The sequence below is a fragment of the Octopus sinensis genome, linkage group LG3 (assembly GCF_006345805.1).
Source record: "Octopus sinensis linkage group LG3, ASM634580v1, whole genome shotgun sequence".
Taxonomy (NCBI): Eukaryota; Metazoa; Mollusca; class Cephalopoda; order Octopoda; family Octopodidae; genus Octopus; species Octopus sinensis.
Window position 1 is genome coordinate 163,251,090 of NC_042999.1, and position 15,291 is coordinate 163,266,380.

Sequence of the window (15,291 nt, forward strand, 5' to 3'; positions counted from 1 at the left end):
GACTTTGCCAAAGCATTTGACAAGGTAGATCATGGTCACAAACTTCGAAAGCTAGGAGTAGGAGGAAAAGTTGGTACATGGATACATGAGTTCCTTACAAATAGAACTCAAACAGTCACTGTGAGTGGAACCCATTCAACACCATCACCAGCAGTGTTCCTCAGGGTACAGTACTCGGCCCAATCCTGTTTCTCATCCTCATCTCTGACATAGATGAAGATACAACCAGCAACGTCTCATCCTTTGCTGATGACACCAGGGTCATGAGACAAATCAAAGACGAGGTGGATACAGAGGCCTTACAAAAGGACCTGACCACCATATATAAATGGCAGGAAACAAACAACATGTTGTTCAATGATAAGAAGTTTGAACTAATTCGCTACGGAACAGATCAAGATCTGAAAAATACAACAAACTGCAGAAACCCATCAGGACAACAAATAATGGAAAAACAGTATGTGAAAGATTTAGGCATCCACATGGGAACCAACCTAAAATTCAGAGAACACCTTGACTCAGTCTGTCTTACTGCAAGAAAGTACAGCGGGTGGATCTTGCGCACCTTCAAATCAAGAGATACCTCAACAATGAAAACCCTCTGGAACAGTATGATACTTCCGAGGATTGACTACTGTTCTCAGTTATGGTCACCAACAACAAAAGGCCAACTATCTAAGATAGAATCGCTCCAAAGAAATTTTACCTCATACTTCTCAGAAACGAGGGACCTGGACTATTGGCAAAGACTCAAAACCTTGAGGATGTACTCAATAGAAAGAAGATTTGAGCGATACCGAATTATATACATTTGGAAAATGATAGAGCAGAAGGTGCCAAACTTTGGTATCAAAACCTACCACTCACTGCGCCACGGAAGACGCTGCCAGCTGCCACCAATCAACAAAAAGGCTGGCCAGGCAGCAAAAACCCTGCGAGAATCAAGTCTGTTGGTTCGAGGAGCACAACTGTTCAACTCCATTCCGGTACATGTCAGAAATCTATCAGGATGCAGTGTGGAATCATTCAAATTGCAGCTGGATAGATACTTAAGCACCATTAGAGATGAACCCCATCTCCCAGGATATACACAACGAGCACAAACTGACTCAAACTCGCTCCTACACATGTCAAAATTAAGCAGAGAATACAACCTGGCAACCACACCAGACTCTGAGGGTGGAGTCTTCGACTTGGCCTGAGCATGGACTCAAACCCAAATGAAATGAAATGAAATGAAATGGGAGTGTGCCTAATGGTGTGTGGGGCGGGTACTGAGTTGAACAGTGTTCAGGAGCGTTCATATAATAGTGTGTGTGGTGAGAATATTGGAGAGTGTGTGGGTGTGTGCTGTGTGTATAATAGTATGTGGTGTGGATACTGGGAGGTGTTGGGTGCTAGTATGTGTGGAGTTGGAAGCTGAGTGTGTATAGGTGTGTGCATAATGGTGTGTGGTGTGGGCACTGAGTTGAGCAGTGTGTGTGGGTATTTGTATAATGGTGTATGTGGTAAGGGTACTGGGTTAGGTGGTGTACAGGTGTGGGGGTGGTAGGTGTGTGGGTGGTAGGTGTGTGGGTGGGAGATGTGTGGGAATATGTGTGAGGTTAGTGTGAGATGAATAGAGATGGTAAATTAAGGTCATAAGGAGCAAAGGAATGAAGAGAAAAGATTAATTCCTGTTTACAATGGAGGCAGGAGTGTGGGTGGCACCTGTGCTAAGACAGTCCAAACACAGACAGATGTTGTAGTGAATGACTGGTGGAGTGGAAGTGGCATGAGACTTGCCAAGTCTGATGTCTCAGAGGTACTCAGTGAACTGGTCAGTCAAGCAGTGTCCTATTTGACCAATGTACAGGGAAGGACAGAGAGAGCAAGAGATGTAGTAGATAACATTGCTGGAGGTGCAGGTAAAAGAGTCAGTGATGTGGTAGTGCTGGTAGTGGTTGCTGGTAAGAATAGTGGTGTTGGAGTGGTAGGAGTAGGTGTGACAGCATTGGTGAGAGCAGGGGAAGGAGCCAGTTTGGGTGCCAGGAGTAGAGAAGAAACAGTAGACCAGAAGGTCTTGCAGGTTATGGGCGCATTTAAAAGAGAGAAAGGGTGGGTCAGGGAAGAAGTGGGAATTGGAGGGGCCAGACTGGAGTCAAGGGACGGCTCAGAGAATGGTGTGTTGGAGAGTAGGGTGGAGGGGAGGTTGGTGGGAAAGGGTGGGGTGGGTGTAGGGAAAGAGAACAGAGGCACAGTTAATGGATCGTGCTCAGGTAAGGGCAGTTTGGATAATGTAGTGAGAAGTGGTAAGCCATGAGTTGAGACTGGGTCTCAAAGTTAAGGTCATCACTGCAGAGATGGTGTAGTAAGGGTTGGAGAATTTGGTATGGGTAGGTTGGGAGGAGAAGTTGAGATAAGAGTGTGTGTGTTTGTAGTGGATGGAGGTGGTAAAGGAAATGTCAAGGGATTCAATGGAGGAGTTCAAGACAGTGCAAAATTCGAGGGTAGGATGGAAGGACTGGATGAAGGAAAGGAAGGAGTAAAGATGTTCACGGGAGAGTGAGGTCATGCCAATACAGTCATTGATATAACAACTGTATAGCTCAGGAGTAGGACCAGTGAACTGTGAAAATATTTGTGCCTCAACATAACTAATGAACAGGTTTGCATAGTTGGGTCCCATTCTCGTTCCCATGGTCCACATTCCCAAGACCTATTGGTAAAACTACCTGTGAATGAGAAGCAGTTGAGGGAGAGGACAAGTTCAGCCAAAGAAGTGTGGAGGTGGGACAGGTGAAGGCAGCCAGGGTTGTTGAGCTTGTGGATTTTGGGAAGGAAGTAAATAGTGGGGCATGGACAAAAAGGTTGGAGGTGATGATGAGAAGATGGGAGGAGGAAATGAGGTCATGAATGGTGGAAGATACAATCCGTTGGTAGTTTGGCATAGGGTTGGAGGGCAGAGGGCAATAGGAGGAGGTGTCTTGAAGTATATATACACACACACATACACACATCTATATATATATATATATATATCATCATCACATGACCGACCAGTTCATCAGATGTAGTTACACATCGCTGGTCACAATGCGTTCGCATTGTTTTAGCCTTCAAATGACGCCACCCCGCTGGCTAAGCGAGCAGGCCAACAGAAGAAAGAGTGGGAGAAAGAGTGATGAAAGAGTACAGCAGGGATCACCACCCCCTGCCGGAGCCTCGTGGAGCTTTTAGGTGTTTTCGCTCAATAAATACTCATATATATATATATATGGCCTGCTCACCTTACAGACAGCATTCCTGTACAGGGCTTGTACAGCACTTACCAACCAGTCATCTATCCCCAATTTCCGCATTGACCACCAGATAAGGGATTGGGGGACCCTGTCAATGGCTTTCTCCAAGTTAACAAAAGCCAAGTACAGAGGTTTATCTTTGGCTAGATATTTCTCCTGCAGTTGCCTTACCAGAAATGTAGCATCAGTGGTGCTTCTGCCAGGCACAAAACCAAACTGCATCTCATCTAGCTTTTCTCTCTCCCTAATTAGTTGCACTATGACCCTATCTGTAATTTTCATCACCTGATCCAATAGTTTGATACCCCTGTAGTTATTTCTATCTAAAGCATCACCTTTACTCTTGTAGCAGTTGACTATGGCACTGCTGCACCAGTCATTGGGTATGACTCCTTCATAAACTGATTTACAATGCAGGTGACAAGACTATAACCCACACCGCCCAATATTTTAAGCATCTTAGCAGTGATTCCTGATGGGCTAGGTGCTTTCCCTATCTTCATATCCTTATTTGCTTTATCTACCAGGGTACTGTCGATTCAAGTAACTGGCCCCTCAATTGGGTCAACCTTTGACAGACTCTCCTCCTCCCATTCATTGTCCACATACAGCAATCTTTCATAATGGCATCTCCAAGCCTCTTTCTTTGCAGAATCATTAAACGCAAGGGCACTATCATTCATGCAGACACATTTCTCTCTTATGACATCATGGTTTTCTCTCATACACTGTCTTGTAATCCCAAACACTTAAGTTCTTTGGTCCTCACATCACTGGACATTGGCAAACGTCTTTTCTGCTACTCCCTTGGCTATATATACCTATCTCCTAGCTTCCCTTTTGGCTATTTGATACATTCTCCTGCTACTCCCACTCTTCCAGGTCTTTCACGCCTGTTTCTTTGCTCTAATGGCCCTGTCTACAGTATTTTTCCACCACCATGTTACCCTAGGTCTGGAAGGGACTTGGCACCAGCCACAGACTTGGTCTGTGGTGTTCAGCAAGCTGTCTTGTAGGAATTTGCAGCTGCCTTCTATTTCACAAGACTGTAGCTCCTACTCCCTATCATCAAATTTTTCAATAAGGATCCCTAAATCTCTGACCATGTGAAGGGTTCTTAAGCTTCGAAGTCCTTCTTTTCCAGATTGGTCTGCTTTTTGGTAACCTTCTGGCCTCAAGTCTAAAGTCACTAATAACTAGTCTATGCTGGGGGGTACATTCTTCACCAGGGAGGGGCTTTGTATTTAAGAGCAACTATGCACCCCACTGTCTGGTGAGAGTGAAATCAATCTGGCTAGCAGAGTCACCTGACTGATAGGTTATCAGGTGGCTAGCTGGCTTCCTGAAGTTGTTGTTGCAAATTAATAGGTTATTCGCTTTGCAGAACTCCAGGAGCCTAGTTCCCTCTTCATTTCTGGTGTCAACGTCATGGCCCCCGTGTACACCATGGAAGATACCAGGTTGCTGTTCAACATGCCCATTAAAATCTCCAGTCACAAAGATGAGATCATTGTCACTCGTCTTTGAGGTAGCTTTCAGAAGAATATCATAAAAGTGATCCTTCTCTTCATTTCGTAGGCCCACTTGTGTGGCATAGGCAGAGATAATTGTAGCTATACCATTCTGCAAGACTAGCCTGAGTTTAAGTATTCTACACCCTCACTACTTCTATGACCTTTAGGTATTATACACCCTCACTACTTCTATGACCTTATCTACCTATTTCTGTGGAAGAAGTATCTTAACACCCGGTATTATTACCTTCCCAGAAGAGTTTATATCTATGTGCTTTGCTTGTGAGGATTCTGGCTGAAGCTCCTCTCCACCTTACCTCTTCTATGCAACATACATCAATCAAGTCTCCATTCAAGCATCATATATATATATATATATAAATATATATATGAATCTATCATCATCATCATCATATATATATTAATCAAAGTGGGTTACTACTAAAAACAACAACAATAACAAAATAATAGTAATAGTTTATTTTATGTAAATCAACACTGCAACACACATGATACAATACAAATAATGAATAGTTATGGGCATGTAATACAAATATTTTTGATAATAATAACTGTTTCTAACTTAGGTACAAAGTCACTAATTTTTGAGGGGAGGAGTTTGACAATTACATTGACACCAGTACTTAGGAGGAATGTATTTTTATTGCTCTTAGAAGGATGAAAGCTGAAGCTGATCTCAGCAAGATTTGAACTAAAGTGTGGAACTAATAGCACAAAGAATTTTTTCCAACACTCTAATAATTCTGCTAATCAACCATCTATAAATAGAAAAGAGAAAAAAATAATAGGAGCTTCAAGTTTGATAAAAAACAACAACATTTAGACAAATACATAAGCAAACCTCCAGGACTTATAAATATATATATAAGATACAGAAAATAGCACTGCTAGGCACTGCACATATCTTACATTCAGCACTATCGATATAGCAAAAATAACAACACAAGCACAGAGTTGTGCTCAACAGTGAAATGCAAGCACACAATAAAAATAAGACTGCTGAATGATGATGATGATGATACTTTCTAATTTTGGTATGAGGTCAGCAAATTTCAAGATAGGGAGCAAGTCATCAACTCTAGTTCTTGGTTGGTACCTTATTTTATCAACCTCAAAAGTATGAAAAGCAAAGCTAACCTCAGCAGGATTTGAACACAAAGAGTTGGACAAAATGCCACTCTGCATTTTGTCCAGTGCACTAATGATTCACCTTATGAATAATATGAATAATGATGATGATAATGATAATGATGATGATGATGACGATGCAGTACCAGGCAGTGGCTCTCATGGCTTCTGATCTTAACTGATTGGAAGGGTTATCATGTACATTGTTTTGTTTTGGTATAAAAGATGGGCTACAGCAAATATTCTGCTCAATACCACAGATTTGGTTGTCAGTTGTTTGACCTTAACCAGTTGAGCATGTCCCTTAGTGGCTGACGATATGCGCATCTCTGATCACGAGCAGAAGTAGTGGGGGTGCAACATAGCCATGTGTTGAGAGGAATTCTTTGGGGTTTGAATAATTCACGTCTGGAAGCCTAGGTGTTTCATTCAACATTCTTAAACAACCCTTATTCAGGGACCTTTTGAGTGGGATGGGCTACTCAGCCTGATGAAAATTCTAACTGGGCCCCACCTGCAAGGTCATGTGCTGTTTATCTTGATATGAGATCACCATGTCGCTCACATATGGTTGTGACGCATGTGCCTGGTGTACCCCTATCAGATGGGTAGTCATGATGGGTATATTGGGCTTCATATATTTTATCCTAGTGTCACTTTGATGGCAAGCATTGCTCTCTCACATAATAATAATAATAATAATAATAATAATAATAATAATAATAATAATAATAATAATACCAACAATAATAATAATAATGATTATAATAAACATGTAACTGCAGAATATGTGGAGATGGACAAGAAACAATAAATCATATTATCTCTGGCTGCCCAGTCCTGGCTAAGAAGGAATATATTCACTGGCTCGACAGATTTGGGACCTATATACACTGGAAGCTATGCCAACACTAACAGAAAAAAGATGGTATAGGCACACGCCAGAAAAGGTCACAGAAAATGAGAAAGCAACCATACTACGGAATATGCCAAAACACACAAATAGAGAAATTAAGGCTAATAGGCCAGATATAGTTGTCAGAGATCACCAAGAAAAAATGTTTTCTAATTGATGCATCAATACCAACAGATGACAATGTTTCTTTAAAAGAAACAGAAACTTTCAAAATACAAAGTCTGGAAATAGAGGTAACTCGAATGTGGAGTCTAAAAACAGAAACAATTCCTATCATAGTAGACGCATTAGGTATGATAAAAAAATATTCAGACAAATACACAACAAAAATACCAGGACTAACAAGTATATATAACATACAGAAAATAGCACAACTGGGCACTGCACACAACCTATGTAAAACACTTTCAATACAGTAAACATCAGAGCATCACAGCAAACCACAGCACATACCCAAGACACACAGAGCTGCGCTCGGTGGTGCAGTGAAAGCACATGATAAAAATAGTAGTAGTAATAATAATAATTTCTCAAACACGGCATTTTATTTTACAGACCTCAGAAAGATAAAAGCGTCTCAGTTTAATCCATTGTTTGACCTTCATGGAATTTGAACATGGGACATATGAAGCCAAAATAAATGCCATAAGAAATTTTGTTTAATGCTCCAATGATTCTACGATCTATTGCTCATGCCATATGTAGCCCTAATAATATTTCCTTATGTAGGCATAACATCAACAGTTTGAAAGTAAGGGTTAGATCAATTAAATCAGCCTAATATTTTACTGATACTTTATTTTGTTGATCCCAGAAGAATGAGAGGCAAAATTAACCTTGGCAGAATTTGAACTCAGAACACAAAGAGTTCAAATAATAGTAATATTAATTGTTTCTAAGATGCACAAGACCAGAAACTTTGGGGAATCTGCTGCAAGAAAAGACAAAAACAGTAAATGAGTAAATCAAAACCAAAGATGACATACATTGCTTCACAGTTCATGGAAGTATCAAAAAATTTCAAATAAAAAGGAAGCAAAAATATAGAAATAAAACTCCATTTTTTTTCCTTCTGAATCAAAATAACTCTAAAGTTCATTTGCAAAGTCAAGGGGGTGTGTGCATGCGAGAGAGAGAGAAATAATTGGGATGTCAATAATAAAACACAAAGTATGTTTGTAACTGCAAAACAAACATGTTTTCAAGAATTAAGTTTTTTTCTTTCACTTGACAAAATAATTTCAAGATTCAAACTATTTCAAAATGTTTTGTCACATAAGAAAAAAAAAAGAAGAAACCAAATTCTCTCTTTTCTCTCTGATCTCCAGCAGGCAGGGCTATCCTTTTTATATCTTTGCACACTATCTGTAGCTTCATTTTGGTCTCATTATGTCTTTTCTACCGCCATATACGGCAGCTGTTATCTTTACTACCTGTACAATGAATAGAACCAAAATTATTAGCATCCATTAAAAGTTATTTTTAGGAAGTACAAAGTCAGAAATGATACAGCATTGAATTAAACTCTTAACAATATTTAGTTCTATTCTGTCTTTTACTCTCTTTTACTTGTTTCAGTCATTTGACTGCGGCCATGCTGGAGCACCACCTTCTAATCGAGCAACTCGACCCTGGGACTTATTCTTTGTTAGCCCAGTACTTATTCTATCGGTCTCTTTTTGCTGAACCGCTAAGTGATGGGGACATAAACACACCAGCATCAGTTGTCAAGTAATGCTAGGGGGACAAGCACAGACACACAAACACACACACATACATACATATATAAATATATATATATACGACGGGCTTCTTTCAGTTTCCGTCTACCAAATCCACTCACAAGGCTTTGGTCGGCCCGAGGCTATAGTAGGTCGGCCCTACTTTGGTCGGCCCGAGGCTATATAGACACTTGCCCAAGGGTCCACGCAGTGGGACTGAACCCGGAACCATGTGGTTGGTAAACAAGCTACTTACCACACAGCCACTCCTATCTATTTTATGAGTGCAAATCTTAATAAAAATTAACCCTAATTTTGTACTGAAATTGATTTAATTCATTTACATTCCTTTCCTTCAATATGAAGATTATTTATTAAACTAGTTCAATACTTATTGCTATGTTGCTAGATAAAAATATTTCTTGGCTGTGTGGTAAGTAGCTTGCTTACCAACCACATGGTTCCAGGTTCAGTCCCACTGCGTGGCACTTTGGGCAAGTGTTCTCTACTATAGCCTCAGGCCAACCAAAGCCTTGTGAGTGGATTTGGTAGATGGAAACTGAAAGATGCCCTTCATATGTGTGTATGTGTGTGTGTGTGTGTGTGTTTGTGTGTGTGTGTGTTTGTGTGTGTGTGTGTGTGTGTGTGTGTGTGTGTGTGTGTGTGTGTGTGTGTGTGTTGTTCCCCCAACATCGCTTGACAACTGACGTTGGTGTGTTCACGTCCCCATAACTTAGCAGTTCAGCAAAAGAGACCGATAGAATAAGTACTAGGCTTATAAAGAATAAGTCATGGGGTCGATTTGTTTGACTAAAGACAGTGCTCCAGTATGGCCACAGTCAAATGACTGGAACAAATAAAAAAATAAAAGAATATACCTTCATAAATTGTGCAAATAATGTTTAGATTGACTTTCTTGGTGAACATTAAATAATAGTTTGAATACTGTTGAAGAATAACATTTATTTAAAACACTAACAGATTTGCACTTAAAAATTTGTGGTTTTAATCAAAACTTGTTAGTTACTTCAGTGACAACAATACATACCTACCTCTTTATCTGTCTTTCACATGCATGCACTCATGCACACACACACTCACTGTATTTCTCTCTCAACAACCCTTCCTCTTCCCCTTGTTTTATTCAAAGCGAAAGTCTGTATTGCATTTTTTATATGTTGAAAGACACACAAACAAACACACACACACACACACACACACACACACACACACACACACACACAAACAAATAAGCAAACAATCAAAAAGAAAAAAAAACTATATATCTTTCAAAACTTCTCATTCACAATGGTGACAACACTATCTATCTAGCTATCTTTCACACACACACACACACACACACACACACACAGAGTCTCTCTCTCTCTCTCTCCTCTCTTAACAACAACTCTTCCTGTTCCCTCTTTCTAATAGATGTTGTGAAAGACAGACACAGAGATCCATTTGTCCTTTGTAATATAAGATTACCACATTTACACATCTCCTAAAAGAAGAAATCTCTCTTCATATGGTGATCAGTTCCATGCACAGAAAATGGCAAAGGTGAAAGAGGTCAAACTACTGAACACAACCTAAGCTATGATACATCTTAGCTATGATCTTTAGTTATGGCCAGTGCTGGAAAAGACCCATAAAAGATCTAAGCACTTATGATTTTGGTGTAATTCAAAATATAAACAATAATAAACCATAAAATCAATTTATATTTTCCAAAATGAAACAAAACTAACAGAAAGATGGATAATAATGTTAATTTTTTATACTTCCACTTTATATTTGAAAAGTTTTCTCCTACTTTTTTTAATTGCAAAGTTTTTGATCAGATCCTCAAATGAGGTCCTGCTTCTAGACTTAGTAGAAATAAGGCATTCCAAATATTATTTTAGCATGCAATTTCTTCCTTTTTTTTTTATCATTTCATTATATGTAAACCCCTACACTTTATGTCTTTGTATTGTCTCCCTCATCCTCCACCCTGATGGTAAATAAAAGAAATCATCATCATCATCATTATTACTTTTGAGATTTTTACATGAATACAACTTATATAAGTCAAATGGTACACATGCCATGAAAAATGTTATTGCAGTCAGACTCTATCGTTAATACAACTCTATCATTGTCCTTTCTGTTATAGGCACAAGTCCTGAAATTTTGAGGGAAGGGGATAGTTGATTACATCAACCCCAGTGCTCAACTGGTGCTTATTTCATCAACCCCAAAAGGATGAAAGTCAAAGTTGACCTTGGTGGAATTTGAACTTAGAATGTGAAGCTGGAAGAAATGTCACTAATAATTCTGTTAGCTTGCTGCCTTAATGATAATAAAATCATTATAGCCATTAAAAATGCACATAGTGTCTATCTATGATGTTTTTCTATTAGTGAATGAAGCTCATGTGTCCGCATGCATTCCACGCATTATTATTGCTGGTTTTCAGAGCACTAGAATTCTGCCATTCAATAGTGACATATTTTCAGATGGAGATTATGCACCAGCAGATGTCTCAGGTAAAGAATATCATGCAGGTTCGGATCCAAATGGAAGCACAGCAGGCCCAGCAAGGAACCCTGATGCACCCACAGCAGGCCCAGCAGAGAACCCTGATGCACCCACAGCAGGCATGGCAGGGAATCCTGATGTACCTACAGCAGGCCCAGCAAGGTACCCTGATGAATCCATAGCAGGCCCAGCAAGGAACCCTGATGCACCCACAGCTAGCCCAACAGGGAACCCTACTATAAATACTGTGGGTTATTACAACCCCAGATGCTGGTCCATCATCTACATATGTATCACCTAGGGATATACAGCCTTTACCTAAATTCAATTGTTTTACTAAGCTAAATGGTAGAGCAGCAGATTAAATGACTTGTACTCAGTTATGCACCTTTACACTTGAGTATGCTTTTGCTTTTCATGCTTTCAGGGTAAATAAGTACCAGTCTTGTACTAGGCTTGATCTAATCAACTGTGTTTCTCCACAACATTTATGGCTGTGTACCTATGTTAGAAATAATTATTTTGTAATAATAATATTATATACAACAAAGTAGCAAATTATCTCACTATATGCCTATGATCTGGTTATAGAGTTGAGAAACTTGAAGAATTTAAGTACTCATTATTATTTAACCCGAGATCAATTCTGATTGTGCAGTTCTATAATTACATCCACTCCACCTGTGACCATCCTATCCTTTTTTTAGGACTAAAACTGCAGGGTATGATTTGAAAGATATTTGGATATTTTTTTAGCAAGTCATGCAATCACTTAGAGCAGTGGTTCTCAACTGGGGTCCATATAAGATTTTTGGGGGTCCATGCAACAAAATAGTAAACTGGAGATCCACAGTAGTATTTTAAGGGCCCCTGAAAAAATTTTACTTTAGATGTATGTATTGGTATGTATTGCAAGAAACAGCTAAGTTTCTTTCTCTAACATTTTAGAGGAGATCCAGGTGAGTTGAGCCACAAGGAGAGTTGATCCACCCCCTAGAACTACTACTTGCATTCCAGAAAGAAAGTTCAAACGTCCTCTGTTGGTAGAGTGTCACATATTTTTCTTTTCAGTTAAGGCAAATAACAGCTCTATGGACATGAGGTGAAGGAAGAGAATTGTTCAAGAAAGTGAATTTCAGAGCTAGAGGTAAGACCCTTTCTATTAATTACATAGGAACAGTTATTTTTGTGGCATTGTAGGCAACATGTAGCCTATGCATTGTAGATTTATTGAGGAGGTTTTGATCGAATTTGACACAACTGCCTTGAAGTGAGTCAAAGGACATGTCAAAATGGCTGACCTGGGGAGAGATGAGCCATTAATCACTAGGAGACTAGGTCCATGGTTCAACTCTCCTTTTTTCTAAATTGAGATACTATTTACATTTGGGGGGGGGGTTCAGACAATGCCACAGATCTACAAAAGGAAATCGGATTGTGGGAGTGATGCGCTATTGCTTAATTGAGCAGCAAAAGCAGTCCAAGAGGGGAACAGTGTTTGGGCTGCCACACAAGCATTTGATGGAGACGGAATGACACTCGAGCAGTTTATGGATAGACAGAAAAGTGATCCTCAAGGAGAAAACGGATATAAGAACTGTCAACTGAAGAATATGATATTTCTCCCAGAAATGGAAAGCGAGCTAGCAGATCACACAAAAACAACAACAAGCTTCGAAAGACAAATGTCAAAGCTTAGTGTATGAATATGCTGTGGAGAATGGAATTGATGTTCCTGATAACTGGAAAACAAGCAAAAAAGCAGGGTAAAGTTTACAGTTGAGCTTCAAAAGTCACCATAACCTTTCCATTCGCAGCCCATGAGCTACTGTGTTTAATTGTCATACTGTGTGCCAGTTTTACAATAACCTTGCCAAAGTAATGGATCGACACAGATTTGAAGCACAGGATATATACAATCTTGATGAAACAAGATGCCATACTGTATAAAAGCCTGGAATCATGAAAGTTGGCTCAGTCACATCGGGCGAAAGAGGTGAATTGGTGACTGTTGTTAACGCTGTCAATGCTGGTGGTGGAGTGCTTCTGCCCTTCCTGATTTTTCCCTGTGTGAACTATTGTGATCATTTCATACATGGAGCACCAGTGGGCTCCAATGGGCTCCAATGGAGAAGCCACAAGATCAGGATGGTTCAATGAATAAACTTTTGTGAAGTACCTTCAATCATTTCATGAAACAAACACATTGCTCTCCAGACAGAAAGATGTTCCTCATTCTAGATAATCATGACGCTCATGTTTCAATAGCAGCAGTTGAGAAGGCAAAGGCAAATGGCATTGTGCTGTTAACAATCACCTCACACACACCCCACAAACTTCAACCCTCAAACAAGACGATATATGGACCATACAAAAGGGCCTACTCATGAGCAAAGAATGGGTGGATGCGATCCAATCCTGGCAAAACGGTGTCCACCTATGATGTTTCTCTGTTAGTGAATGTCTCTGTTAGTGAATAAAGTTCAAATGTCAGTATGCATTCAACGTAATATTCTCACAGGTTTTCAGAGCACTGGAATTCTGCCATTCAATAGTGACATATTTTCAGATGGAGATTATGCACCAGCAGATGTCTCAGGTAAAGAATATCATGCAGGTTCAGATCCAAATGGAAACACAGCAGGCCCAGCAAGGAACCCTGATGCACCCACAGCAGGCCCAGCAGAGAACCCTAATGCACCCACAGCAAGCATGGCAGGGAATCCTGATGTAACCACAGCAGGCCTGGCAAGGTAGCCTGATGAATCCATAGCGGGCCCAGCAAGGAACCCTGATGCACCCACAGCTAGCCCAGCTGGGAACCCTACTATAAACACTGTGGGCTATTACAACCCCAGATGCTGGTCCATTATCTACATATGTATCACCTAGGGATATACAGCCTTTACCTAAAGCAGGGCCCCAGAAGATGAAAGTTCCCAACAGAAAGAGAAGTAGTACTAAAATATTGACTGACACACCACTTAGAGATGAGATTGCAGCAGCAAAAGTAGTCAGAGAAAGGAAGAATGAAGCCAAGAAACTCTCTGCCACAGCAAAGAAATCTTTGTTCACAAAGATCACAAGAATCAACAGCAAAATGATGCCATATGATGACAGTACATTGTCCAATGAAAGTGAGTCCGAGATGAAAATAATTTATGACAACATTGATGACACTGGAGAAGAAGATCAGTTGATGAGTTTGAAGGAGATGAGTTTGAAGGAGATTTTCTTCGTTGTGTGTTGAGCATGCATAACTGCTCTACATTTGTTGTAGATGCCAAGGATGAAGCACTTTGGTCAAAGTCAGACATCGCAAAGAATTACAAATGCCAGCCATTCTTGGAACATCCCGCCGCACATATTTTCAGTTTCACTGTAATCTCAATGGATGGAACCTGCAGTAATTTTGGCATCAACTTTGACATCTTGTGTTCTTAACATTCTATATTTCTTTGGACTCCGAGTGATTGTTTGACTCGAGAAGAGTGTTGAAACTTGCCTTTCCCTATGTTTTGCTTAATATTTGACTGTTTTTAGATTCTGTTAGCAAATGTCATCGTATTTCTATTCACAAAATCACGCATAATTATGGCAACAATTATCATTGTACCAGCACTTTATACTAGGCAATGCAGGTAAATTCACAAGCAAAATGTGGTGTGGTGTTGAAGGAGTGTGACGGAGCGGGAGGGAGCGGAAGTGGGTCTTGCAGGTCTTGCAGGGCGCATGCGCCGGTGGAAGCGGAAGTGACAGACAGAACGCACGTGCGGCATTGACCAGGCCAGACAGACTCGAGAACGACGCGAAGACGACAAGACGCTAGCAAGTTGGCTGAAGGCGAATCCGACTTCATCTCCTCAGGTAAGACCAAATTACACTTCTAATTCTTTCCTTGTTCTGTTACGCTCCTTTCACCACACATATTACAAGCTATTTCGGCAAAATAATCACTCGGTTTCGTAAAAAAAAAAAAAAAATTATGCAGGCTGCTATGATTTCACGCGACCCTATAACACCGTTTTGCGGCGACACCGACGTGGTCGCTTGGTTGAGGAGGGTAAAATTGGTGGCGAAGCTACACGGCATAGCTAACCTGGCTAGTTTTATGCCGTTGTATTTGGATGGCCCGGCGTTGGCGTTATATCTGGAGATGGAGGAGACGGACCAACTCAGCGCGGACA

General features: G+C 40.3%; 1 protein-coding gene across 2 annotated transcripts in view; it reads right to left on the reverse strand.

Moving 5' to 3' along the window:
- Positions 1–5,260: 5,260 nt before the first annotated feature.
- LOC115209381 (dynein assembly factor with WDR repeat domains 1-like) overlaps positions 5,261–15,291 on the reverse strand; it is a 107,599-nt gene continuing 97,568 nt past the window's right edge. Inside the window, exon 13 of one of the 2 annotated variants that reach the window (XM_036501580.1) lies at positions 5,261–5,574. In XM_036501580.1, the coding sequence (XP_036357473.1) occupies positions 5,567–5,574 (8 nt within the window). In that variant the 3' untranslated portion in view covers positions 5,261–5,566. Of the gene's footprint in view, positions 5,575–8,176; positions 8,294–15,291 lie in introns of those variants that run through there. The other variant, XM_029777762.2, reaches the window with a different exon arrangement.